At 32.5% G+C, this 27431-nt stretch overlaps 1 protein-coding gene across 1 annotated transcript; it reads left to right on the plus strand.

Annotated features, from left to right (window-relative positions):
* The first annotated feature begins 1693 nt into the window (after positions 1–1693).
* LOC132701525 (nose resistant to fluoxetine protein 6-like) lies at positions 1694–26663 on the plus strand. Its single transcript, XM_060669539.1, has 11 exons — positions 1694–2164; positions 9875–10056; positions 14653–14822; positions 16647–16822; positions 18029–18293; positions 18362–18559; positions 18621–18803; positions 20118–20308; positions 20395–20540; positions 26095–26310; positions 26372–26663. Exons 1-11 carry the CDS (start codon positions 1828–1830, stop codon positions 26477–26479), a joined length of 2172 nt encoding a protein of 723 aa, XP_060525522.1. The 5' UTR covers positions 1694–1827; the 3' UTR covers positions 26480–26663.
* The last annotated feature ends 768 nt before the right edge of the window (positions 26664–27431 follow it).

Here is a 27431-nt window from a genome sequence, read left to right on the forward strand (position 1 = left end):
TGACCGGTTTCCAGTTATGTAATGTTAACACGGAAATTTTGCTGAAAATGGGTGCGAGTTGCGTAAGTCACAGGAACTTGTCTCGTTAACGCTTAAATTCCCTTGGCTGTGATAAATTCTCTCAGATTTTCTGCGACGAAATTATATAGATACGCGAGAGTGTTACTTTGTTTATGCACTGTGTTCCACAATTAATGGCAGACAGATCGCAGATTACATAGGTAAAAATATTTGCCAAATTTACTTTAGTCCAAACCATACAGAGTGTCTTCAAACAGTAGTTTGTTTAATACTCTTTAAAAATTTACGCAACTTAAAACTTTATTGTTTATTGCATTTGTTTCACTCATCAAAATTGTCTCTTTTTAAATCTAAATCCCAAAAACCTTCGCTATGAGCAACATTTATCGGGTAACTGACAAAATTAATACCTAATATTTATCTACAAAATCAAATTCTTCACCCCAAAAAACTACGAGCCCAAAATATCATGGAAAAAATTGTTTCAAGATATGGACGGTTTGCAACATATGTATCCTGTTGATTTCGTTCAAAATTAGCAGGGATGTTAACTGTGATAACATACAAATTTATCCCATCGACGGAAAGGTTCAATAGAGAAGTTATTTATTTTTTTGTTGAACATGTTAGTTAGTGCCCCTGGAATGCCACCACAATTTATAATTATCGTCTAGTTGATGACAATTTCCACTGGAATTTATAATGCTCTGATTGGGGACAATTTAAAATCTTATCACTATTGAAAACGACGCAAACTTTTAACACTGCCGCCATTTTGTGAGTAGTTTATTGGAAGTATCAAATTGATATACAATCCATCTAGTGCAAGCTGTGCATACAGTATAATGCGTTTTCCCCTTGCTGCCCTGCCGTGCGATAATTGATAGTGAACGAAGAAAAATGTAAACCATATTTTTTCTCATACCTCTCTAGTTATACAACATGGGAATTGTTAATACGCATTACAATAAACATTGATTTTGTTTCCGTTGAATTATTGTTGTCTTCCGATAGAGGTCAAAGGGGGAAAAGTAAATTGTGTGCATGTCTTGTGAAGCTCGCGAAGAGAACATCGGATTGCGGGTTAAATGTTTATAAAAATATTTTTATAATTTCCGAATATTTAACTACGTTCAACTAGCAGAATTCCCGTTTGCTATAGAGATACATATCCTCTGTGCACCAGTGAACATCGATGCCGCTTAAACATATATTGGATTTTGAGTAATTACTGTTTACGGTAACGTGAATATGAAGTCATTTCCTATAGAATTTTAAAGATGATCAAAAACAAATACTGAATACTGAAAGGAAGGACAGTAACGTAATTAAGATACAATGAGGTGAACTTATGGATGGAGCTCTACGTAAAAGCCTTCGACGCAAAAATTGTGGTAAGTGACTTATTGAGAAGTCTATTAAAGATAATAAATGCAATAATTTTATCGTCGTTTGAATTGCCCTTTTGTTTGCATCCCCGTAATTTCCTTCGATTCATTTAAAAATCTTGGTGCGAATGCGTCTTCTTAAGTGACTACCATCACCATCTACCATTATTACGCAACGGAATGACCAGCGGGCTTAACACCGGCAACGCATTCAACGAAATCGAAAGCTCGATGATAAACAGTTGAATAACTTCTTGCAAGTAGTTCGCTTCACACTTTTACCAAACATGTTTGCGCGTATCGTGCTAGTTTATTAAAAATGAGCATCGAAGTTTTGCAGTTATTTGAACAAACTCAACATTTTTGAGTTAAAAAAACTTGTGCACATTTCTGGTCTTGGTTGTAACATAATCAAAAAATGAGTGTCGTCGGTCATTTGCTAAGGGCAACGACATTTGCAATCATGATGATCGAAATCGGTTCTGAGCCTACGACAGCGAAATATACGTACAACTCGTCTGATATATCGTATTTGTCGAACGGAATACAGTTTCCGGTTTTTTCTGAGCGCAGCGACAATTTAATTGTGGAATATAATGGCGCTGAGGGGGTCAGCGAAATGAAGTGGTTCGCGGGGCTGTACGACCAACACAACTGGTTTGATAGGCTGGACAAAATTCCAGAGAAAACGTGCAAGGAAGACATGGCCGTTTATTTGTTTAATTTGCTTAATGGCACTTCGTGGGCTGCTAAAGGTAAGTTTTGTTTATTACGCATAATAAGTTTGTGGATTAACTTTGGTCATATCTTGATAATTACAATGTATTTCCGATGATAAGTGTTTTAGTTTGTCAAAATGACCTTTAAGACTTTGCAAACAAAATTATTTTATGCGTAATTAAAACACCCGACTTTCTAAATTTTCTCATGCCATTTATCTAGAATACAACAGTAGTATCATAAATAATTCGATGCAAATGGGAGTTCTGTCTCTTCTGACCATCTACACAACTAATAATATAAAATAAGCTTTAAGCAAGTCAGTCATTATGACAAAAAAAAAAACCGAGATAATATTGTACCGCGTGGACTTTGTTTTTCGTGACCATTTTTTAATGAAATAATTAAATTAAAGCTCTAAGAAAAAAATGCGTTTTATCATAATTTTAATATTACTCTAGTTGACAGAAAAATCGAAACTAATATTAAAATTATGGAAAAAGCAGTTCCTTCTTTAAAGCTTTCACACCCCTTATGTTAGAGACGAAGTAATTCAATAGACTTGGGACCACGTTTTGTCATAATAAATGGTTTTATTCAAAAATGCAGAAACACCTTATAGAGTTGGTTTGCGTTAAATACAGGTTTATTGTGTTTTTAAAATTAATGTATATTACAGCAATGAGTTAAAGTAGGTTTAAAAATGTTCTTATAAGCGGACAAGACCGCTAGCTATACCTACTCAAGGTTTTGCAAACCGAAATAACCTTTAGCCGCCTCGTTTTCTCTTCGATAACGAAAAAATTGCGACAGGAAGAAATTTCTTGCGCGAAATGGTTACATACAAGTTTTTCGCATTATCGCACTCCTAAATTCTAATCGATATGACGTCAAGCGGATAACGTCTTGATTTTGACTAGCTCTGGCTAGTAATCTGATTACTCGATGGCTCTAATCTTTGTACTCGTTTGCAGCAATATCCGTCTTTGTATTAATTTTAAAAATATTCTTAAACAATAAACAAATTCATTGTTCTAAATATATACGTGATTTATATACATAGTATCCCAGACACTTTTGTGGAGTCATAGAGTTTTTCATTTTTGGGATACAGAGTATTTTTGGTGTTTTATTATATAGAATCACTGGCATCGTTATTTTTTGCGTAGAGTTCAATGCTACTCTCATACTAAATATTATGTTGGACATTTTGTTGGAATAATTAAAATTTGCAATTACCAAAAAAAGAGAAATTCATTTTTCTCGCAAATTTATAAAAGTCAAAATAGATTCACCATTTTTATGTCAGGGTGTCAGGTATTAGAAAAAAACACTTTCGGTAAATTTTTTAAAATCAAATTATGTTTTTTCTTAATAACCCCGTATCTATATTCGAAAATAAGTAACAACAATTTCAATGGTTTTCGCCTAAAATTGAATTTTTGTTATTTTGTAATGATTTTACTTCACACCCCCTATATGAGTGTTGACATCATAATTCAGAATTTATGTTAGGAAAATTTTCAAAAACACGCACAAAGACGCACTAATTTTTTGAAGAAGATTAGTTTGACAATTGTTTTTGAGGATAAATATTGTATTGAAACGATTAATTGGGGTCGGATTTTGACCTGACATTTTTTGCAGCATCCCCAAAAGTTGCATATTTTATTTTATAAATCCATATTTAAATTGTGATAGATAGAAGTGATTATGAAAATTTGCATTCCTGTCGCACGAAAGATTAATCCATATAGCGCACAAACAACAAATTGGTAGAGCTCTTCTGGCCTGTCTTACAAGTAGGATCCTAATAATTTGAACAATTGCAACATTGGAAAGCAACTATTTTGTGGTTCTATCTGAAAATACCAGATGAACCGCGCTACAAGTTTCTTGCACCGACTATTTAACTCTTTTGGCGCTTTATCGTCACAATCGCTATGCTTCCTAAACGAAGCTTCTTCTCCTTCCCCCATTGCCCTTGCATTTCTGAACAAGTCAGCAGATGATAACCCATACCATTGGCACAGGTTGTGTATCCAAGAATGTCGTTTTCTTCCTGGTCCTCTCCTGCCATATACGAGCTAGATGTACAATATTCGTAGACTTAAAAAGATTGAAATACGTGGAAAAATATCCACCGACGAACAAAACAGCAAAAACTAATCGACAACCAACTCGTTATCTACTAATGAAATTAAATTAAATAAACTTTCGAACTCTGTAGTTTCAGACACCAGGTAAAATAGAATGTTTAAAAATATATATTCGTTTATTTAACGTATTCAATATCATATCACTCTCTGTCAAATGTACACAGTTATTAAAAGAGACGTCAACAGCAGACCTGTAAATGTATTTTTAATGTATTTGTATTTTAATGTGTTGTAATGTGTTTAGTAAGCTGAAGTTTTGATAAGGTGCAACGCAGTTTGTTTGGGACTACGTTTCGTTTAGTCTGAATTTACCTTTACTGCAAAATTATTAAAACTTGACGAACTTATGTACTTATTATTTGCTTATTTATACTTCCTATGAAAGTCTTTTAGTAATAATAATAATTTTTCAACAAAAATTCCAGGTGATAGTAAATGTGCACTAAACATTCTCATTGTAACTATGACCTATATTTGCACAACATTGTTTAATTGAGTGATATCAGTAGTCGCTTAAGAGTGCGTTTGCATCTGCGCTACGTAACCAAACCACAGACAACGTGCTATTCCAAGGATTCTGATCACAAAATCACAATACATCTTCTGGATCATAGGGACAAATCCAACTTGTAATGTTGTATTAATGGTATATTACTATCCTCTTTATTTTTCTAGTTCCTCACTTGTTCACTCTCATTTTCTTTGTATATTGCTATGACGCGCCCCTTCTGCGAATCAAAAAACAATAATAACGAAAAATATATTGGTGAAGAAATACTATTTTTTCTAAATTTTTGAAGGAATATTCTAGAATCTCTGTGCACCGCAGACCAACAAGAATATATCGATATACATATTAAGTTTTGGTAAAAAATAAAGATACTGTTATTAATATTAATTTGAAAGCGTTGTGCTACTTGTTTATGCATTAAATACTCTGCAAATTGTGTTTTGCAAATTTTCACCGCATAGCTTCGGAATATTATAAGAACGTGCAAAGTCGTCGACATACCTACATGTTGGTTTACTTTCGATTCCTGTGCTGCTCATAATTGCTTGCATTTAACTTTTCTTAAAAGTAAGCCAGGCAGATATACGCGATTATACAACTCGCCGGAATTTATGTCTAGCTGACTGATACGCACCATTTCATTCGCAATTATGTAGCACCGAAGGTTTGTACCAAAGGATAGTTCTTCTAGTTAGAGAGGGTTACAGTTTACTCAGGAACATTTGCTTTCATCACCATTAATTTCCATTTTGTGATCCCCTATAATACATTTTCTGACATAGAAATTTAAGACTTTCTTATGTTTGCAAATATGATTATGGAGACAAAAATGCGATATAGTTCTATTGTCCCATTCTGTTCTATTTTTATATTGCTAGGATAAGCAACATATATATGTAATCGGAATAAGTTTAATAAATAGCTGAACAATATTTTTTTACTAATTTCTTCCGTGGTTAAGAAGCTAAATGTTAATGGTAAATTATACCATGCAACGTGTTTTTTAAATATGTACCGTGCGTTCAATTTATCTTGATAACATTTTGATTGGCTGTAACTTTTTTGTTTTTAGAGATTTCAAGGTAAACAAAAAACAAGTTTTTTCCAAGTGACGTATAAAACAAAACACTACCAACTTTCTGACATATAAGCCTACATCATATTTTTTTAAATTGAATACCCTGTATTTTATATATGTTTAATAGAATATAGATAGGCATATTGTGGGTCCGGTATTTATAGATCAAAAGTTAACTGGAGACCATTATTTTCCAATAGAACAATATATAGAAAATTTACCCCTAAATATATCAGGGCTGATTATATGGCAGCAAGACGGCGCCCCTCCTCACAATGTTGTGCAAGTTAAAAATGTTCTTAATATGGAATATCCCAGGGGTTGGATAGGGAACGGCGGAACTATGGATTGGCCAGTCAACAGCCGCGTCTTAACAATAATAGATTTTTCTTTTGGGGACACATAGAAAATCACATGTACCGAACACCTTGTAATAAAGCCGTGGAACTTCGGCAAAGGATTTCAGGGGCAAACAATCAATCATACAATTAGAGTGTATAAGAAACGTGTTCAGGAAAATGGTGGTCACATACAGTAGTATTTAGAATAGTTAAAGAATTTTTACTATAGTATTTCAAATTTCAAACGCGTAAAATTATTTATGTGCGGTTAGCAGGTACTCAATAGGTTGACTCCGCAATCAGTAAAAGAAGGTACGGAGCCTGCTATGTGCCAATATGTGTCGATATGCGTCACATTCTATAAAAAATTCGTTGCATCTGGTCATTTTAATAAGGAAACAAGGTAAAAGTAAAAACAGCCTTATTTAATAATTACTTTCCACTGCGATGCAAAAATTGTATCCGGTATTCAATTAGTGTTTGGTAATTGCATTTAATTACCTTTTAGGTTATCCGCTAGGCTATTTTGACCCTCAAACGGCAATTGCGATGTTGTTACATTCAATCTAGTTGATTTTGCCATATTTTGATCAGTAAATTGCAATAATATTTTTTACCTTTCAAACCTTTGATGAAAATAATGAATTAATTTCTACAATAATAATAATCATTTAATATAATATTTTAAATAAATTTGACGAAGATCATCAAACCCTGGAATACTCAAACTTGCATTATTTATATATCACCAAGAAAATCGAATATTAAGAAAAGCGTTTCGCATTGCTAGGAAGATATTTTGCGGTATATTGCAGTCTGGTTATTTTTAAAAGTAGTCACATCACATCATATCGTATGGAGGGGTTGTCTGGTGGACAAGAACAATAAATGTAATGAATATGTCGCAGGCAAATGATACTTTTAGGCAACTTGCATTATTGCTTTTTTCAACAGACAACAAGGTAGACAAAGAAGAATATTATCAGCAGCTAAATGCGAAATATGAGCAAGGAATCTGCACAAAAATAATAAAGCTAATGATTTTTGAAAAAGTTACCTAGCAAAAAGAAAATACAAGCAATACCAAAGAAATGTGGATTGTCGACAATATAAACCTTGCTGTTTTTGTTAGCGACATCGAAAGTGCAGGTACATAGAAATGTTCCTTATGTAAAAAAATAGTACACGATATTTGTTGTTGCTAATAAAGTTAACACCGATTTTAGTACTGGGGTTAGTTGCAATCTCTGTCTCAGTGAAGAAAATATTAGAATTAATAGGAAAAAATCCTATGATGGACAGGTAAACGCTGCAGAAATAATACTAAATAGAAGCAGAACCGTTTTTGGCGACATAGAAGTAGGTAAATATTTGACTGTTGTTGTTCCAAAATTTGATAGAGGACCATTAGATAGAAGGATACAAAGAATGACGTCTTTCGAATATGCCCAAAAACAGGTGTGTTAAAAAACTAATTTACTTGGAGTGATCTAATGCCCATTTCGGCAATTACCTTTAATTATAATGAAATCCCTAGACACCGTTTCATTGGGGGGCAATTGTTGTGCTTGTTTTAAGTCTAAAAATCTTTGCTGCCGTAAGTGCCATTGTGGCAGTCCATTTTAAAACAAACCAGATATACGAAATTTACAATAACAAAAGTTTTGTGTTTACATTTTGTTATTATTTGTAGAATTAGTTTCTTAGCTTCTCATAAAAACTGTTCACTAAATAGGCTGGACTTTAGTTTATTATTACAAATATTTCGATTTCTAATTGCCTAAAACATGCTTAGGCAAATACCATTTGACTAGTCAAATAGTATTTGCCTAGTTATTTAGCACTTGACAAAGAAAAGGCACTATTTACCCGGGGAAATAGTCTAGACAAACGACCGTTTACCTAAAATTACCATTTGCCTGAGACAAATATAACAACAAGCACCACAGACTCTATAGGGAGATAAAGCCTCGCAACTCCATACTACCTGCCCGTTTCCAGCGCTGCCATTTTAACCCCCCCCCCCCCTCACCGTACACGCACAGTTCAATCAATTTCTATCGACTATCGCGCTTTGAAAGTTTCAATTTTACGATTGGAATTAAATTTCTGACGCCGTTTCTCGGTCTTGGACTGCAAGAGACTACGAGCTTATTTTATTTGCTTTTTTATTTTAAAAGTCGTCGGATATTGACTATTCTCTAATAATTGATTGACTCGAGTTTTCCCGAAATGCAATTCGTAGGGAGAATACCCCGTACTTTCATGAATAGCCCTGTTCAGGTATATTTGAATGTCCTTAAGGAAGAATGCCCACTTAGTGTGTTGCGCATTACAAAACATATGTAACAGACGACCAATCTTCATGTTAATCCGTTCTGTTTGGTTACTAATAATACACGGAAGTGTGAACTATTCTCACTCCTAATTCCTTTAACTTTTCTGACTATATTTTACTACGAAATTGAGTCCCATTATCAGACAATATGGCCCGTGGTTTGCCAACTTCGCCAAAATATTTTTGGATAAGTATCCGCAAGATGGCTTTATTATTCGCCCGTTTTAGCGGATATAGGCAAACATATTTGCTAAGTGCATCAACTAGTACCAACAGTTGTGTTACACCAGCCCTTGATGTTGGTAAACTACCCGTTAAATCTAGACATACCAAAACGTTAGGAGAATTTACTAAAACCGAATGAAATTTACCCGTAGTTTTTTTCGAACGTTCAGTCATTTTTCCTTATTATTGGACGCATTTTTTTTTAAATAATAATATCGTTTAAGCCAGAGCCAACATTTTTTTGAACCGAAGTGACCATTATCATTATGTTCTTGAGTTACTAAGTTTAATATCATCACTTTTGGTGCTACAATCTTGAAACCGTTATTGTCTTCCGAACCGCTACGAAATAATTTGCCTTCATACAGAATATACCATTTTTTTATTCCGTTTGCACCATTAGCCATTTCTATTCCTTTTTTTATCTTAGTACAAAATTCATTTTTATTTTGCTTTTCAATGATACTTTTGAAATCCATTTTAATTTCACGGGCTAATTTTGATACTAATAAGTTAATCTCAATTTGTCCGGATTTCGGTCGATCCTTTTGGATATCTTCAAAATGACACGGGTAGGGAGACAAAACATCTGCTACAATATTCTTAGATCCTAGAGCCAAGCAGTAACAAAAACTAAGCAATCGAGCAAAGTAACCTCCCAGTTAGTTTGTGATTGTTATAAGATGTTAATCGAGATTACCTCCCAGAGAGCATGATTGGAGCAGAATGCTTTTGTGGGGTGGGCGAACCGTTTGTAAAATTATTTCTCAAAAAAGTCCATCCGCCAAATTTACATTAGACCTTCTAAATTATAAAAAAAAGCAGTAAGAATAATGATAAGCCTGTGCCTCGTAATATATCCTTTGGGTCGCAGTGACTGGGCAGGTTAAATGCTAATTCTCCCAAATTATCAATAAATCGAAATATGTTCGAAGATGGATCATATCTGCGATATTACCCACATACCTTCTGTCGTGGCCTATCCCAAGCTCTATTTCTAATGATCTTAAAGTTTAAAATGAAAACAGTACATTTAATAAATATATAGCCTTTAATCCGTGTGATTTTTGTAAGGAAACTTTTGACATTTCAGCTTATGATTCATCCGGGCGTTATAGTGGTCAATTTTTCTTCGGCAACGATTATTGGTTGGGATCCATGTCGCTCTGTTACGAACTTCAAAATCCCCACACCAACAGCGAAGTACCACCGTTCGACTTTCAATTCTATGTTGCGAAAATAAGGATAAATATTAACGCGAACCTCACTCCTGTGGTAAGTTAATATTTAATTTACGCTATTTGTTACATGCTCTGCTGCAGCAATTGAAGAAATTCATTCTAGTCTTCAGCGAAATATTGGCGTAAAATATTGACTTCCTTATGAAGCGCTACTCACCTGCTTTGCATTTATGGGTCTGAGCAATTTTTTTGAATGATATCTGAATTAATTCGACAAAGTAAATGATTGGTAATTATTGAATTATAGTCGACGAAAAAGTATAGAAAGATATCTATAAAATATAATAAAATAATCTTCTTTTTAAATGTGTTACAAAATATAAAGTTATAAAAGTTAATCTAATTTTATAAAACACACTAAAAACCAACGTGGGCATTTACACCGTAACAATAAAAATTTAGTTAAAATAACTCGTACAAAGCAAAATTGAAGTCAAATTTTGTTAGCTGTCCGGAAAGATTATTTGAGCACTCACAATTTAAAAAATATATTTTTGCCACATTACGAAAAATAGTTGATCGTTTCTGAAAATTTATATCTTGTGATATTTCATTTTTGGGTTTAGTCCCAGCTTGTAAGAAATTGCAAATGCCTTAGATTAAAATGAGTAAATTGTTTCAGTTCAGACCAGACAGATCTTGCAAAATTAGCTGCTTTTCATTTTTATAATGACTTTGCCAGAAAATATTTTCTTCGTTTTCAACGTATGATGTTATATCAAAAGTGCCACAGAGTAGAAATTTGACTCCTTTACTTTTTTTACTTTAATATATTCAATTTAGGATTATTCTAATCTGCAATAATCTATTAATAGCACAATCAACTGTACGAAAAATGAAACTTTTCTATCACATTTTCAAATAACCAAAATTTTACACTATTCCTATGTGATATATAAGTTAAAATATTATAGTTCACAACCGATGAAAAGTTGTAAATATTTTAATGAAGACATTAAAAGAAACCAAAATAAATTTGTACAATATCTTCAATTTGAGTGGAATCTTCAAAATGAGTGGAATCTTTCCAACATTTTTGACATATACGAATTTAATTCGAATACATAATACTCTACAAAAAAGGAATTTACCGCAATTTTGTATGGTTCTAGAACAATATTCTAGAACAATATTTATGTTCAATGGATGCATTTTTCAAATAATAATTAGTAGCACATATTTAGTAAAAAAGTGAAAGCGGTGGCTTTTCTTGAATTTTTCGACTTTTTCTTTTTTTACTAATATAATAATAATAATAATTTTAATCTTAATTGTTGTAGTCATAATTTTATTGTCCATAGGTTGTTCGTTCTTTGTTTGAGATCCCATTTGCAGGATTGTGATAGTTGTGGTTGCTGTTACTTATTAGGTGTTGTTGTCGTTGCGGTGACGCTCCTCTAAAAAATCAATAGATTAAAATAGTTCAAGGGTCGCCTTAAATGAAGGGTTAGTCGCACGCAAGTTAGGGAAATCAGCGGTTGTATCGAGCAGAGACGAGGAAATGAAAGTTACGTGAACCTGCTGCGTGCGTTCAAAACACGCGTGACCCTCTACGAATTCTGATCTCCTGGTGCACGGGCTGCTTTTGCGTCTTCCTTTGGCGTTGCATCTTGTGAGCGCAATAACGTAGGCATCGCAAGCGCACATTTTCATCACTGTGGTCCGCATGTCGCATAAGCAGGGCCACACAGTTTAATAATCACGTCGCAGCTTTGCTACGTGAAGCGCACGGAAGAGGTTGAAACGAAACAACGTCTATGGCGGACAAATGTGGCCGCCACTAGCTATCGATAAAAAAATTTCCAATATTAATGTAAATATTAAGGGATGAGGTCCGTTAATTCTTATGTAATCATAATTTTTGATCAGCAATATTCAGAATTGGAAAGGAAATGCCCGCAGTCTACTTTATATTGAAGTAGAATACATGTTTCAATTCAAAAAACCCGCTGTTGCAAATATTAGTTTAGAGGGAAAATGCACGGCAAATTGAAGGTTTTATTTAGTATTTATTATAAAAATAAATATGTTTGAAAAAGAAAAACTATAGATTAACCGCTATGAAAAATAATACGACCATAAACCAAATTTGCTAAAAATCTTTACAAAAGCACGAAATACTAATATGAATATGAATGAACATTACAGGGATGATGTCAGTAATAAAATATTTACATAAATAGTCACACGTCAGATTTTTGTCTGAAATAGGGTTTTAGAAATCAAAATCCTTACATCAGTAGAAAAGCTCGGAGGTTTTCACTTCTCAAACAGCTTTGTTTATGTCGCTAGCCGTTACATACAACTTAAGTTTCCTAATAAACTTACTTTCCTTTTAAATAGTTACAGGTAGATTAATTTTTCAAAGAAACTTTCACACATTCTATTGTAATACTATTTACTAAACTTCTGGATTCCTCCTGCTTTGCTTGTTGATGAAACGAACTTGCTGACGTTTCTCCAGTTCGATTCATCAACAAACGACGCAGGAGGAATCCAGAAGTTTTGTAAATATGCAGGTAGATATGTAGGTAGTAGTTCTGGGGGGTCAATACCTGACGTTATTTAAATATATTTTATCAGACGATACATTAACACTAAATGTAACATTCACATTGGATTTTTGTATTTTATTCAAGATTCTATATATCAGCTTGCCCTGTTCAAATATCACTAGCTTTGTAGAGTTGTTCTCTGTGGGTTAATCGGTCAACCAAATATGATCTTTAAGATTTAATTTTGTAGAACACCTGCAATGCGAGAGGCAAAACGCACTATGCACATATAGTTATTTTCATTCTGTTCGTCACGTTGCTCCAAACATAGAAGATACTTTGTTTCATTAAAAGGCTATATGCTCCTTCGGACCAAGACTGTGATCTATTTAATCTTAGATATTTAATTTTCTTGGCCATGTCGACATCCATATTATTTATTACAGTGTGAAGATTTCCCGTTCGTTTTTTTTTTTCGTTGAAAGAATATTTATTTATTTTTGTCACTATTAATTTTTAATTTATCAGGCATTAGCCCGTTTGTGTCCAACTTTAGATAGCAACTAACTTTATGTTCTAGATCTTCTTTGTTTTGTGCTGTATAGTAACACATCATAAATAATGGATAAGAAAAAGAGTGCAACATTAATCATCCTACATACATCCGGAAGGTCTAAAGAAAGTATTTTTAGTTTGTAGCTCTTAACCTACTGCCGAGGATGATTTTTATGTTTACTACATTACTCAAAAACTTTAATCCCCATATTTGGCAATCCCATAAAAAAAGAAACTCCCAAAAATTGTGAAATAAACTTTTACTAAAATTTATTTAATAACTTTCGTTATGTTAAATAATTGCGTAAGCGGGTCTTTTGTGTCTACTTTACGACCAGCCTCGGGCTTTGTGGTCCGGAAATTTTGGAAAGTTTCATTAACAAATTGAGGAAGAAAGGCATTCACCCAAAGAGAGTCTGACCTCGCGTTATTAATGCAATTTCGCCCAGAGCAAGTTGCAAACAAAAAACCAACCGTGAATTAAGTTGTATAAACGAATGCGTAACAATTTGCATTTTTGTTTGGGCGTGAATTGTTCTAGATTCCACTGTTCGGTATTCCGCGACCTTTTTTTTCTTTTTCGGTTTGGACTAGTTTTCTCGTTTTTTTTTTTGAGTGAATTTACTTTTGCATGCATATTTCATCTGATGTAGTGTACGGGGTGTTAAAAAACTTGGTCATTCCGTTAACCATACATCTTTTTCGTAAAAATAACGGGACTTTCCTTATATCAGTTTCCATTTGTTTTCAAAATACAGGTGGTTAACTTGTTGAATGCATATTTATTAATAACTTCATTAATAACGTTTTAAATTGCTTTTTTATTTACCCTAACATTTTTCATTAGTTATATTTCGCAACTTTTAATTTAATCAAACAAAAACATAAATCTGAATCTGAATCCTTGAATTATGAACTGCATTATCAAAACATAAAAAAACTCTAATATTAATTCTAACGATTTGATACTGAATTTACGAATTACTTGTGGTTCTGTGTATATAAGTTAATTGCTAATGAATTTAACATAATTTTTAATTTATTTTCATTTATTAATACACGTTAGTGGGATTTTACGGTTCTTTCTGAATTTTATTTCGCTCAAGCTAGTTTAAAAAACATATTTCGAGTAACCGTTATGTCAATTTAAACCCGAATTTAAAGATTTAAAACTGGAAAAAGCAAAATCTGTCTACAAATAAAGAAATTTGGACCAAAAGTTAAATCCTTTAGTAGAATCAACCGTTCACGTTTAAGGTTAGCTGCTACTCAGAAATGGAACAAAAATCACATTTCATGCTGCAACTGGTCTATAGTATTGTACCGGGTTTACCAGGTTTTAGTTATTTTTCTTTCGGGGGAAACCGAAAATCCTAAAATTTGAAGAAATATGTGGAATATGCTATTAAAAGTAAGGTCAGATTCAGATGTCACAATCAGATAACTATATATTATTATAAAAATGTAATAAATTAAATAAAAGGGTACGTTAAAAAATATAGGAGTAAGTTTGCATTCGTTATTATTTTCGTTTCACAATGTTGTACTAACACACTTGCATTTGTATTCAATTTTTTTAGACTCGCCAACTGAATCTGGGGCAATGCCTTCCGAAATCTTGTAAAATTTCGGATGTCAAAACGATCTTGATTTATGAAAAAAGCCGGGCTTCCTCGGTTAGTATTGTCAACGTCAGACGAGTGCCCGGAGACTACTCCTTACTGACAGATGTAAAAGTTCAAATTGTGGGGTAAGTATTTTGGAAATGAATCTAGTACAATGGTAAAAATTGTGCTTGTAATGGTAGATTTATTAGAAAGTTGATAAAAATAGGTAAAAAGTATTTTCAAGAAAGACAGATGAAAAGGGTTGAAACAGCACTAAATTATATTTAAATTTGAACCCTCAATGTCAATGGGGCAAATATTCTGTCGTAGAAAGGGAAATGTTAGAAGAAAATTCAAATTAAAATTACGAAAAGGAATTAAGATTGTTTCAAAAACGAGAATAACTTCAATTTGATTTTGGATTCAGAAGAATCTTTGCATAATTCCCCTTTTTTTAAGTTTTACCTTACTTTTAAAGATTGTATTTTGAAAATGTTGGTGTCAAATAATTTCAAAAATAATAAAGTCACTGAAAAATATAATAGCCATATCATCAATCTTTTTGTTTAATGCCACATGGTACACATTTTTATGAAACATGCAGTTGTGCTGACGAATTTTTTCGTGCATGTTGTATAATGTTTTATTTTATTATTTATAAATTTGATATAAGGATATTGTATTTGATTATTGGTTTGACGTTGCATAAGTTAAAGTAAATAAAGACAAAAAAATGAATAATTAATGTTTCGTGTACAATTAAGGTTAATGGTAAATATTTCTGTTTATATGCGTAACGTTAAAATCAATAAGGCAATAAATACAATAAGGACAAGGCAAAAGGATGAATTTTCATGATTTAAATAATCACGTCATTACGTTTCCGATGCAATATTACTTGCGATACTGCCAACAATGCAAACAATGTGATTAATATTTTATTCAGTTGTTTATAAAATTATGTTTTGCATTCCTATATGAACGTCTTTCAAATTATCGCGTTAGCCAGTGTTACGTAAGTTAATTTGAAGCTAGATAAGATATAAGTTATTAAAATTAGTATCAGCATACCATCTGTACGATCTTTTGCTATAAAGTAAGAGTTTGGTACGTGTCTCTCATATATTCTTAAAGAAAGTTTCTTTTGATGTATAATACTATATTGTGCAACAAGTTTTGTTTACACTTAAGTGACTAATTTGTTTATAAAGTTAATACACATGTTGCATTTTTGCAAAAAAACACGAAAATAGACAGTGCAAATCTACCGAAATTATGTAATCGCTAACAACCCGTGACTAAATTACTGGAAACCACTGAATGTGACTGGCGACAGTGTTTAACTGAACTACTATTTTAGTCTGAGTGTAATAAAAAATATATAATTTTAATGTCGTGGATAGTCTACAATCATATGCAAATAAGTTGTTTAATTATTTTCTTGTAAATGTAAATCTTCAAATGAACAATTTTGTAATGATTTTAATATCTAAAGTTCCTTTATAATTTTGAAGTATTATTTATTTGAGGTATCCTGACTTTCAAAAGAATTTCAGCTCAGCTCAGCTCAAACCGCTTAATTAAAAATTTGGGATATGTAAAAAGCAGATATTAATAAATATTATGTTAAAATCTGAAACCAGATTAAAGTAACATTATCCAATACGGAGAACGAACCGAAAGTTAATTACCACAGAAATAAATTATTAAGTAATGCTATATTAGTAATAATATTACATAATTCTTGCTGGGGCTTAAAAAATTGAACAACACTAAATGATACCCCAATTTTATTTCTATGTCTGGTAATGTTTGGTTTTATTGCCTCACTGCTATTTGGTACAACCTATGGTTGAAACTGTTACTCAAGTACTTATAAATTTTAATGTTTATTGAGTGTTGTGCTTTGAAATATTTTATTAAAAAACTGCGCTATCGAAATATTTAACTTTTTTAATGTTTTTTAGAGGATGTGGTCTTGCCACGGTATTTATTATAATCGTGGCATCTGTCGTTGAGGTGTCTTTGAAAAATCGGAGAAACAAAATTGGCCACAAGGATGTCGAATTTCAAAATAATAACATTGACGGAGGAAGCAAGGAAGCGGTAGTAAAATCACAAGAAATTGAAAAACAAAAGAATAGTAAGTTAAACAACGTTCTCGTTTGGTATAACTTCACAAATATGGCAATAGGTTGCTCCAGAAGCATTTTTTCCTCTTTAAGATAAGTTGAACTACAGTGTTGGACCCTCGAACGGGTTAACAAAAATTGTGGACTTTTTTCATATCTTCAACACTAAAAAGATATTTTCTAAGATATATTTCTGAAAAACTCTCAAAACTGTGTGTGTTTTTTGTTAAGCAGGATGTTAAAACATACATAGGTTTTTCTGAAAATTTTACCTGTATTACTAAAGTATATTATTAAAGGAAAAGGTTTATAAGATATTTTCTTCGTCTTAATTTGATTTTGCAGGTTTCAATAATTTAACAAACTAACCAAAACTAAGAAAATCAATCTAATCAATTAATTTTTTATATTTGTTCAAATATTGATATACTTATGAGGTCTATCAAAATTAACTGTCGTTTGTAAAAAATAGGTTTAAATCTGGTGGTACATGTTGGAATAAACATGAATAATTTAAATAATAACCATCTTAAAAAAAAACGAAAAATTCGTATGAACTTTTGAAAAATGGTAATTGTTTTGATTTTCCACACTAAGAAAACGAGGATGTTCAAAAAATAGACGCATATATTTAACAGAGACAGAGAGAGAATGTTCAAGATTTTTTTTAGTAATATCTGACGAAATATGTTATTTGGTATATTAAGAAGCTAGGCCTAATAGAATAAAAATATTAGGCGCAGTGGAAATGCTGGAAATGTCCACCATTCTAACTCGACGAATCATCTAATAATTTTAATTTTAATAATTTTAATTATTTAATCTATTAGGACTAAATCACACTCTTAATACATAAAATAACATTGCCAAATTTCAACAAAACCGAAACTTTTTTCATATTTTTCACAAAGAAACTCTAAAATCTTTCCGTCTATTTGAAGAACACCCTGAAAATATCATACATATTTTAAGATTTTTATTTTTTTTTGTTAGTGGATTTTTTGAGCCCTTAAGTGTCCAGTCTCGTATGCTTTGCGCAAAACTACGTATCCAGTATTGGACGGTTTATTTATGATTTTCTGTAACGCATAAAAGTTAATTTCTTAGCTGTTTGAATTACAAGAAATCACTGATAACTTGATTTACTTCTATTATTTACCTTATTCCAGACAACTAAGACTCGAGTCAATTTTCCCATTACAAAACTATATTTTCAGATATAATTTTAAGGTTACTCTTATCGTTTTCTGCGCTTACCAACGGCAGAAAAATCATGTCGGTTGAACGTATATCCCAAGACGCTATCGGCTGTATCCACGGGTTGAGATTTTTTTCCATCACTTGGATTATTCTGGTGCATACGTATTTGGAGGTTTTCGCAATAGGAAGAAATAAAAGTCTACGAACGGTCACGGAACGTGGGTTTATGTATCAGACAATTTCTAATGCAACATTTTCCGTCGATACTTTTTTCTTTATCAGGTGAGTTAATTTCCAAATGCGCTTTTGTTATTCTTCGACAGTGTGGCACATTTCTGTTTTCTTTATAGCGGTCTTCTTGTTACCCTAATTTTCTTCAGAACGGACAATAAGAAAATCAAATCGATTAAGCAGCTCAGCGGTTTGGAAATATTTGGAGTCGAATTACGAAAATTTACAGTGATGGTGTTTTATAGGTTCGTGAGATTGACTCCTGCGTACCTGTTCGTGCTGGGAGCCAACGAAATTATCATGCGGTATATTCACAAGTAAATCGCACAAATGTTATCTATTTTATTTTACCTTAACAAGTTTAAATTACGTTTTTAGTAACTCTGTTTTTTCGCCTGCGATATTGGACCACGTGACCTGCGATGTTTACTGGTGGAGGAATATCCTGTATATTAACAATTTTTTTCCTCAAGCAGAATTTTGTATGATATGGTCCTGGTACATGGCAAATGACACCCAATTTTTCATAATCGCAGCTATTTTGTTGCCAATTGCTGTTAGGTAAGATTTTCCTTCCACAGGCTCATAATTGCGAGTCTTTAAATTCAGTAAATGAAATTAATTAATTTTTTCGGAAATTTGCTCTAAAACTTCAAATTTTTGTTCCTGCAAATCTAGAAAAGATTTAACAAATATTAAATTTGAAATTCAACCCAGTTCAAATTTTTGTGCAGATTAAAAATGGTTTGTCGAAAGATTCAACGAAAATGCCGTACTTAATTTAATAGGCTAAGAACACAAAATGAAGTTATTGATTTATCTACTAGACAAGAATGTTCGAAAATTGGAAGACATCTTGTTTTTGCTAAATAAATTTTTCGAATAAGATAATTTTTGTTAAATACTTAATACATGACAAGGACTAGAAGTTTAAAATTTTCTTTGATTTACTGAATTTACTCCAATTTAGAATCTCGCACCGTATAGTAATTATAAGTTTACTTTAAAGGGCCCGATAGGTTTCCTATCAATACAAGCCATTAACAACAAATCGAATATTGTATTAGGCTTGTAAGATATTTGAATTTTTAAATTAAGGTTATAATAATTTGCTCCTTATGCTTTTCCCTTTTTTGGGTGTAACTTGCGCGGCGCAAAATCTTAATTTTGATTATTTCAAACTATTAACTCTTAAATGTTGGCACAAAAACCTACCTAGTATTTGAATGGGGACTAAGATTGCACACAACGTATTATTGTTGGAATCTTACGGAAATGCCTGCCTGTTGCCTTTAGTGATACAGGGTTTTTCAAAATACAAACGTATTGCGCACTTTATCCAAAATTAAATATAAGGTATTTTCTTTTTTTTTCTTTGAACTAAATTTATTGAATATCAAATTGTCCAAAAAATATATCATATTCAAAAAACTATATTTTGTAAATTTTCATGATTCTCCAAAACCATACAAGAGTAAAAGTAAAAATTGTACCTTTAAAGGCAATACTAGTCATGAAAATACCTCCCGGATAATATTTATTTATTTATATTTAATTTAATTTTAATATTTATTTTATTTATTTAATTTAAAATTTAGTTTTTAATATTAATATTTAATATTTATTTTTAATATTTTTAACTATTAAGCATTTCTATTTATATGATATTTTTTCCTTTTTTTTTGGATGTCAGCTCGGCTGTCCGTCAAGCTTTGGCGTATGTTTTTTTAAAATACCTTGTATAGGCAATATAATTTTCATTGTACTTGTGAATAGATAACTTCTTGTGTAAATTAGCAAAAATTACAGTAATAACGTGTATGTAATGCTAATAAAGTTACGAGATATTTTTCACAAGCGCTTTGACATTTTTAGGGGATACAAGCATCTGAAATTCGTTGCGATTTTTATTGCGCTTCTAATGCTGTTATCTTGGATCACAACCTTCCTAATAGCTATGCGAAATGACTATGTTGCTCGAGTCGAGGAACCCTTTGCTCTATTCGACCAACTGTATGATAAACCCTGGATGAGAGTGGGATCCTATCTCGTGGGGATAATAATTGGTTAGTTATTTGCATAACAAATTCTAGGACTCTAAGGCTGCACTGTTTCAATTTATTTGAAGTAAGATTTTTCGCGATGATTTTAGGATACCTACTGTTCAAAATAAATTGCCAGTTAACCCTAAAACCCATGACGGTAGTGTTTGGGTGGACATGTGCTCTGACTTGTTTGGGTACTCTAGTTTATGGACTTGGTAAAGAAGGGCTTACAGTTCCAGCGTCGGCATTTTACGTAAGTATACGAAGATTTCCTAAGTTGGAAACCGATTGTGATTGATGCATCGAATATAGGTCCTGCGTAATGAATGATTTATTAAGGCACAATTACGGTTAAAATAGTTGGGTAATTTTTACCTTGGAGTTTTATTTTTACGTTCCATTTGCTTCCGTTTTTGTAATAATTATTTAAATTGGGTGCAAATTAAAACGACGCTCATTAATATTAGTTTTCATCAGCCGATCTTATTATATGAATAGCGATTGGATTAAGCGACCGTACTTCTGGTAATTTTTTTTTAGTAAAAGTGAATGCAAAAAGTAGCCGAAGATCATATTTCAAGGGCGTAAATAGGAAAATTTATTTTTCTCTAAAATTTATCTCATAACATGCATTTTAAATAATTGGAACAAAATATTCTCTTTATTACGGTTACTTTTAGTTGTGACCTTTCATACTTCACTCCTCAAATAAGATGGCGGCATGTGTGTGTTCTTTTACCGAGCGCGCTAGATATTTTTTCGATAATATATTATATTTTATTATTTTTTCCGAAAAATACAATTTCAATGAGATATATACTTCTGTAGTGTGACATAAGGGACTGAAAAATAGAGTGATTAAAACCTTAGCCGCCATATCTCTAACCTTAAATACTAACGAGAAACTTAAAATGTAAGATGAGATAGGGTACACACGTTTTTGATGGAATAAAGCTACCAAAATTGAAAGTTAATATTTTCAAAGAAAGGATAGTGTGTTAAAAACAATAAGAACACTGAAGTTAGCATTTCTGATATAACCATCAGCATATTCTATCACGCTTAACTTAGAATATTAGAGATGGACTAACAAACATATTAAAAAATCGAACCCTTTGATTTTAGTATTTCCTTCCTAACACACTTATTTCCAATTTTACAAAAAAAAACATACAAAAGTTGTTTGATGTTTTGTCTATAGAATGTCTCAATGTTGAATTGGTACTAAAAATTTTGAAATATTTAAATTTATGGTTAATTTTTTTTTATAATAAGTACTCGATTTCGAGAAACAACAATAGAAAAATCTAAATTTTCACAATTTTTTGAGTTAATATCTCTCAAGTTGGTTTGAGATCAGAGAAAACTACGCGCATTAGTTAATGAAATAATATATTAATAATGAGGCGTTTCCACTATTTGGTATTAAAAACGAATTTGATCATATTTACAATTCGTCGCTTAATTTTAAACCCCGGATAATTTAAATTTGGTGATTTCAGGGTATCTTGTAAAAATTAAAGAAAAAAAAAACATATAATTTCCCAAATCTCGAATAACTGGCATATAATTAGTTAAAACAGTACTGATTTTCGCTGTAATTATGTTTAAACACAATGATAACTATCGACAATTTGTTAATTTTGAAACATGAAACTTCCAATTCACGCCATCAAAAACCTCAACCACTAAAAGAAGTTAAAGTCGTGAAATAATTAGATTGCGTGCTTGGGGTATAAATAGGAATTAGGGTTTTCTAGGTAATTCCGTTATGAGTCAATACTGCACTAGAATCAATCATTTTACCATAAATTGCGTTAATCGTTTGCTTTCTGTATACTCCTAGTGTCCTGATAATGTTGGATGTAATCAATAAATCAACGTAACGATGATCTCACTATCCTTTCTGTGGTGTAGGTAACGACATCGACTATACCTATCATCAATTGATTAATTTTAAAATGAAAGTATAGATAAAATTTAATTTCGTTTCTCCGTTTCGGCAACAAAACGAAGAGAAACTCTCCGATGTCCTCAAATCGATGAATAATATCAAACCGCAATTTTCATCCGACCAGAACTTTTATTATGAACAATAAAGATAAAAAAAAAACATCCTCAATACATTAATAAAAATATTGTAATTTGTTTCTCAAACGACTTCACGGAATCGATTGTTGTTATTTATGGTTATTCCGTTGCGATGCCGATAATTATTGTAAATCACCTTAGCGTTATTGACAAACATCTCCCGACTGTTACTGCTATCCTGATATTCGAAGCAAAGCTTCAAGTCGGTCCTGCCGAGCGAGGAAGTTCACCGGCTCCTGCAGAGAACGATTCTTAGCGCTCGACCCGGCAGGCCCCCAGATCGTACTGATTCGCAGGATTTCAAGTGTAACGTAGACTGCAGGAATTTCATTCTCATTTTATTAAAATGGTGACCTGCGCGTTTTCGTTGCGATTCACGTATTTACCGCTCCAAACCCCCATACTGTTGTTTTTAGGAATAATTGTTGGAGAGGAAGTAAAAATTACATTAAAATGATGTAGCAACAGGAAATTATCAAATGAGTGTTATAAATACACCACTACAATCTTTACTGTCATGTTTTGCCAATATTGTATAATAAAAAAAAGAAGGAATTTCAAAAAAATCAAAAATTATCATTTATATATATTTGTCGTCATTTTTTAAAATCGGCGGGGTATAAATATCGGCAATAAAAAGAGACATTTCGTTGGTTTTTTTTTTAGAAACGTATCGCTGCGAAGAAAGATTGACAACATAGTCTCGCGTGTATATTGGGAAAACATAAGAAGAAGTGAAAATTGTAAATTTTTCTCGCATGGCGCATTAGGTATTACATTTTTTCCGCCAGCAAAGAACGAAACTTTTATCGAAAATTTTACATTGTGCCAACGGCGATCGGTATGGATTATTTTCATACATATTCTCCAACTTATTCGTAAATCTAGGTTGGTAGAAGTAACCCCTCCACTGTGTTTTTCACCTTGAATTCAATATCCAAAATATCCAAACAAACAATCCAACAAATCCAACAAATATCCAAAAGTTTTGTGCCTGGTTTAAATGGCATTTTTCGTGGATTCATCCTCTAGGATTTGCCAACTTCTGCGGCCCTTATGATAAATTGTAAACTAACCAATGCTGAAATTCTTGAAGGATTCTTGATGAAATCATTGATGCACGATTCGTCGTACTGTCATTGGATTTTCATTAGTTAGTTGTTGCTAATTGTCCAGGCTTGGTGGCGCAGTCAGCGTAGAGTTGTTAAATCTCTTAATTGATTATCCGCTCCTAATACATCGGCGCAGGAAGGTTGTCGTATACGTATCGCATATGCGTTTCAAACGTAAGCTTCCCCAACATTAAAATAATCTTTATCGTAACGCAGTCTTTGATCGGGTGAAGGCAAAGAAAAAAATCTTTTTTGGTGTAAATAAACTGTGGGCCTAGTTTGTGTTTCTGAAAAGGCATATATATAAACATCGTAAACCAATTTGTTTTTGTAAACGATCATGGTTTCTGAATAACGCGATTTTATCAAAACGATTACGGGCAAATGCCCAATTATGTTTTTAATGAGCTTGCCTCAAACACAGGAACGTCTCGTATTCAAGAGTTATTAATAATGTAGCAAAGATAGTACGGATATTTTCGCCATCGTTTCTGGTCATTTTGGATTAGCTTCTCATGGTTGAGGCTACGATTTATATTTGTAATTAAAATAGATCTCGTATGTATTCTGATATCCTGATAGTAGAGTGCGTTCCTGACGCCACCAATGTAGTGTGTACGTGTTTGGCTCTAAGCACCAAACAACATTTTGTACCGAAGTCCAATTATTTTGTTTCTTTCTATGACACTATGATATGGGCCAAATTAGCTATTAGCTAAAATTTCCATGGTGTTACTAAAAAGTTTATAACAATGTTTTTTTTTTATTCTGTGAGATCGATTTCTTCAAAGTTCCTGTTTAATGAGTCGAACTAACATTTTGTATTATATCTAACTTGTTGACGTATTTGGGACTGATCGTGCAAAAATATATTACGGCATTTTCTTCGAATCATGGTATTAGGAACATATACGGCAGAAGATCAAATTTTTTGCTGAGCATTTATTCACCATCATTCTTTTCTGATATCCTGATGCTGGATTAAAAGGCTGACATCTTGAATTATGAGCAAAAACACAGGACCTAATATAAAATTTGGTTAGTATTCAGTTAAATTCTATCTAAACTTTTTCATTGGAGTATATCTATACGACAAAATTTCAAAATGTTCCTCGACATTTTTTTCTAGAATTGTTCGGTTCCGCCATATAATAAATAAATAATGAATATTTTTTTTGCATTCTCTTTTTGCGCCGCATTATAATATGGTTCGGGGTTCGTTTTCAGAATGAAATTTAGGATTTCTTTTTGGAGATCGGCTTATATAGGTATAGGTTTTGTTTTTAGCATTTAACTTATTCCCTATCCTGTTTTCCTGATACACAGGAAACCTCATCTCGCCAACCTTACAACGTAGCTTGAATGACGTAGAAACAACACACATGATTTAGATTTGCGCTTTTCCAGGAAATTAATTTGCCGCTTATCTACGTCCCGTACTAAACTAACTGTCAGTGCATACTATCAATCCAGTTTTTTTACAATGCTTGGCTGTAACATGTACAAAACCTTATATCAAAATAAAGGGACGTTAAATAGATCCAGAAAATTGCCCTGCAAAGTTATTTCGAAATACATCTCTCTTTTATTCTCTAACCTCGGGCATTTGGCGATCTAATGCGGTACGGCTCAGTCAAATAAGGCTTTTTTAACACTGCAACGTTCATTTTCTGCCGTCCTGGCACCGATCGAGTTCCTGACATTTTGAATTTTATAACGAAGTGATAATCCAAATAATTTTTTTTCGGAAATTCTCATACCCAACCCTAGAATCTTCTGTTTTAAGATTCACTTTAAACTTAAAATCCAATCTGTGCAACATTTTTTCTTTTAATAATTCGAGTTTTGTCAAAATACGTAACCTAACAAATACGAAAGAAGTATTTAAGAGTTTTAAGGTAATCTAGTCTAATACTAACTTGACGTACAACGGCGTATTTTTTAAATTATACCTGGGATGTAGGTATTACTTACTTATCCAATAATATTTAGGTGTTCTATAACTCTTCGTATTTTCACACAGTTCGCGAAAATTTAGTTGAAAAATAGACCTGAAAATCATAATAGACACTCATATATAGCTTGTTGAAAGGCAATATTCCTTGCCGTACATTGTGAAACTGTAAATTTATCGGATAAGCAAGAGAACAAACATATGCCGAGACCATTGTCATTCATTGATGTTCTATTCCAAATATCCAATTTCATATATTTCAATTTCTGCGGTTAGTGCAAAAATGACAACAGCTTTGCGAGAAAAATAAAGAATTTTTTATTTTCCAGGTAAACGAATTCTAAAATTTAAAATTTCAGTACATCTACTTTGTTTTGACTTATTTGGGAGATACGCTTGTTTGTGGAAAATATATTCAAATATATAAATAAATCATATAAATAAAATAAATATAGAAAATAACTGACGTTTCTAGTTATACGTTATTTATGAGGAAAGGGCAAGAATATTTTTCGTGTCTTAAGACACTTCCCTGGAAAAATACTGTTATAATGGACCTCGATAAACATCCTTAAAGTTATTTGGCAGTAATAATATTAATCCATTTATCATATTTTTTGCAAATTTGGGTACGGAAAATATTTTTTTAGGTTGCTTTAGGACATACCGCTTGGGGTTTGGCTATAGCGTGGATAACAGTGGCCTGCTGTACAGGATATGGAGGCCCTTTTAATTGCATTTTTAGTTGTAAGCTATTTTTACCACTCAGTAGACTGACATACGGAGCTTATTTGGTCCATCCAGTTATCATGTGCCTTACAAGTTTTGCCTTGGACGGATCTCTACAACTGCACAATGTAATGACGGTGAGTGTCTGTCAACGCTATCACATGCGAGATCTCATAACATAGCATTTGATTGTTTTAGATTGTGATATTTTTTGGAAACGTAGTGGTCTCGTTTATGTGCGCGTTTTTGATATCCGTTGCATTTGAAGCTCCCGCGGTAAACTTATTAAAAGTCATTTTTAATTAATTGAAACGATCCAGATAAGTCCGAGCCAAGACTGCCCGACTTTCCTTACTAACTGGGTTGTTACCTTCCCAGGCAGTGTGAAAACGAGATGAAAAAGAATAAACTGATTGATATTTAGTGATTGTGGCTTCTTTATTTACTTGTCGGATAAAACTAGATCTAGGCAAAAAGAAAACTGAATTGGAGTCGAATAAAAGTACACCTTTTATGTTCCTTGTTGTAGCTGACGTTAAAAATATTTATGCCGGATATCAAGGAGATTATTTGCTAAGGCGATTTTTCCTTACTCCAAAAGATATATTTTTTGACAGTTGAACTGCAAGCGTCATGATTGAAGAAGATGCCAATTTACATGGAATAGCATATTATGCAACAACGGTATTTGACTCAAGAGTTTATTAGACATGAGCGGAGCGAGTGTTTAATAAACGAGTGACTTAAAAATTTTACCGAACATGTTGCATACTATACTTTTTCTACGACCGTTAGGTTTTGAGTATATTTTCGCAAAACATCACGAATATATTCACTGACATGACCGTCAGAATTGACAAACGTCAAAATTCAAAGCGTGGGAAATATTTCCGAAAACATCCGATTGCTCCCAAATCCGTGCGGTAAAGTCCCAGAAATGTCCGAAGTTGCTCGGATCAGTGGGAAACGAAAGTGACGTGGTAAAGTGACGCTTCCCGCACGCTAGATCGGTGAGTAATTAGGAATTTTACAAACGGGAGTAGAAAAAAAATCACTTCCGGCGTATGAAAAGGAAATTTATACAAGCTGAAACTCGCTTTTGTATTGAAAGTCAATTATACTCTGTTTCATCAGGGGCGATGAAAACAAAATATTTTGAATAAATGGTATACATAAGTATTGCATGCAAAATACCGACTATATTAAGAATAGAAGAAACAAGGAGAAAATATTTCTAAAACCGGTAAGTATCTTTTAA

This window comes from Cylas formicarius, unplaced genomic scaffold, assembly GCF_029955315.1.
Source record: "Cylas formicarius isolate icCylForm1 unplaced genomic scaffold, icCylForm1.1 PGA_scaffold_4__25_contigs__length_36172078, whole genome shotgun sequence".
In the NCBI taxonomy this organism is placed as follows: domain Eukaryota; kingdom Metazoa; phylum Arthropoda; class Insecta; order Coleoptera; family Brentidae; genus Cylas; species Cylas formicarius.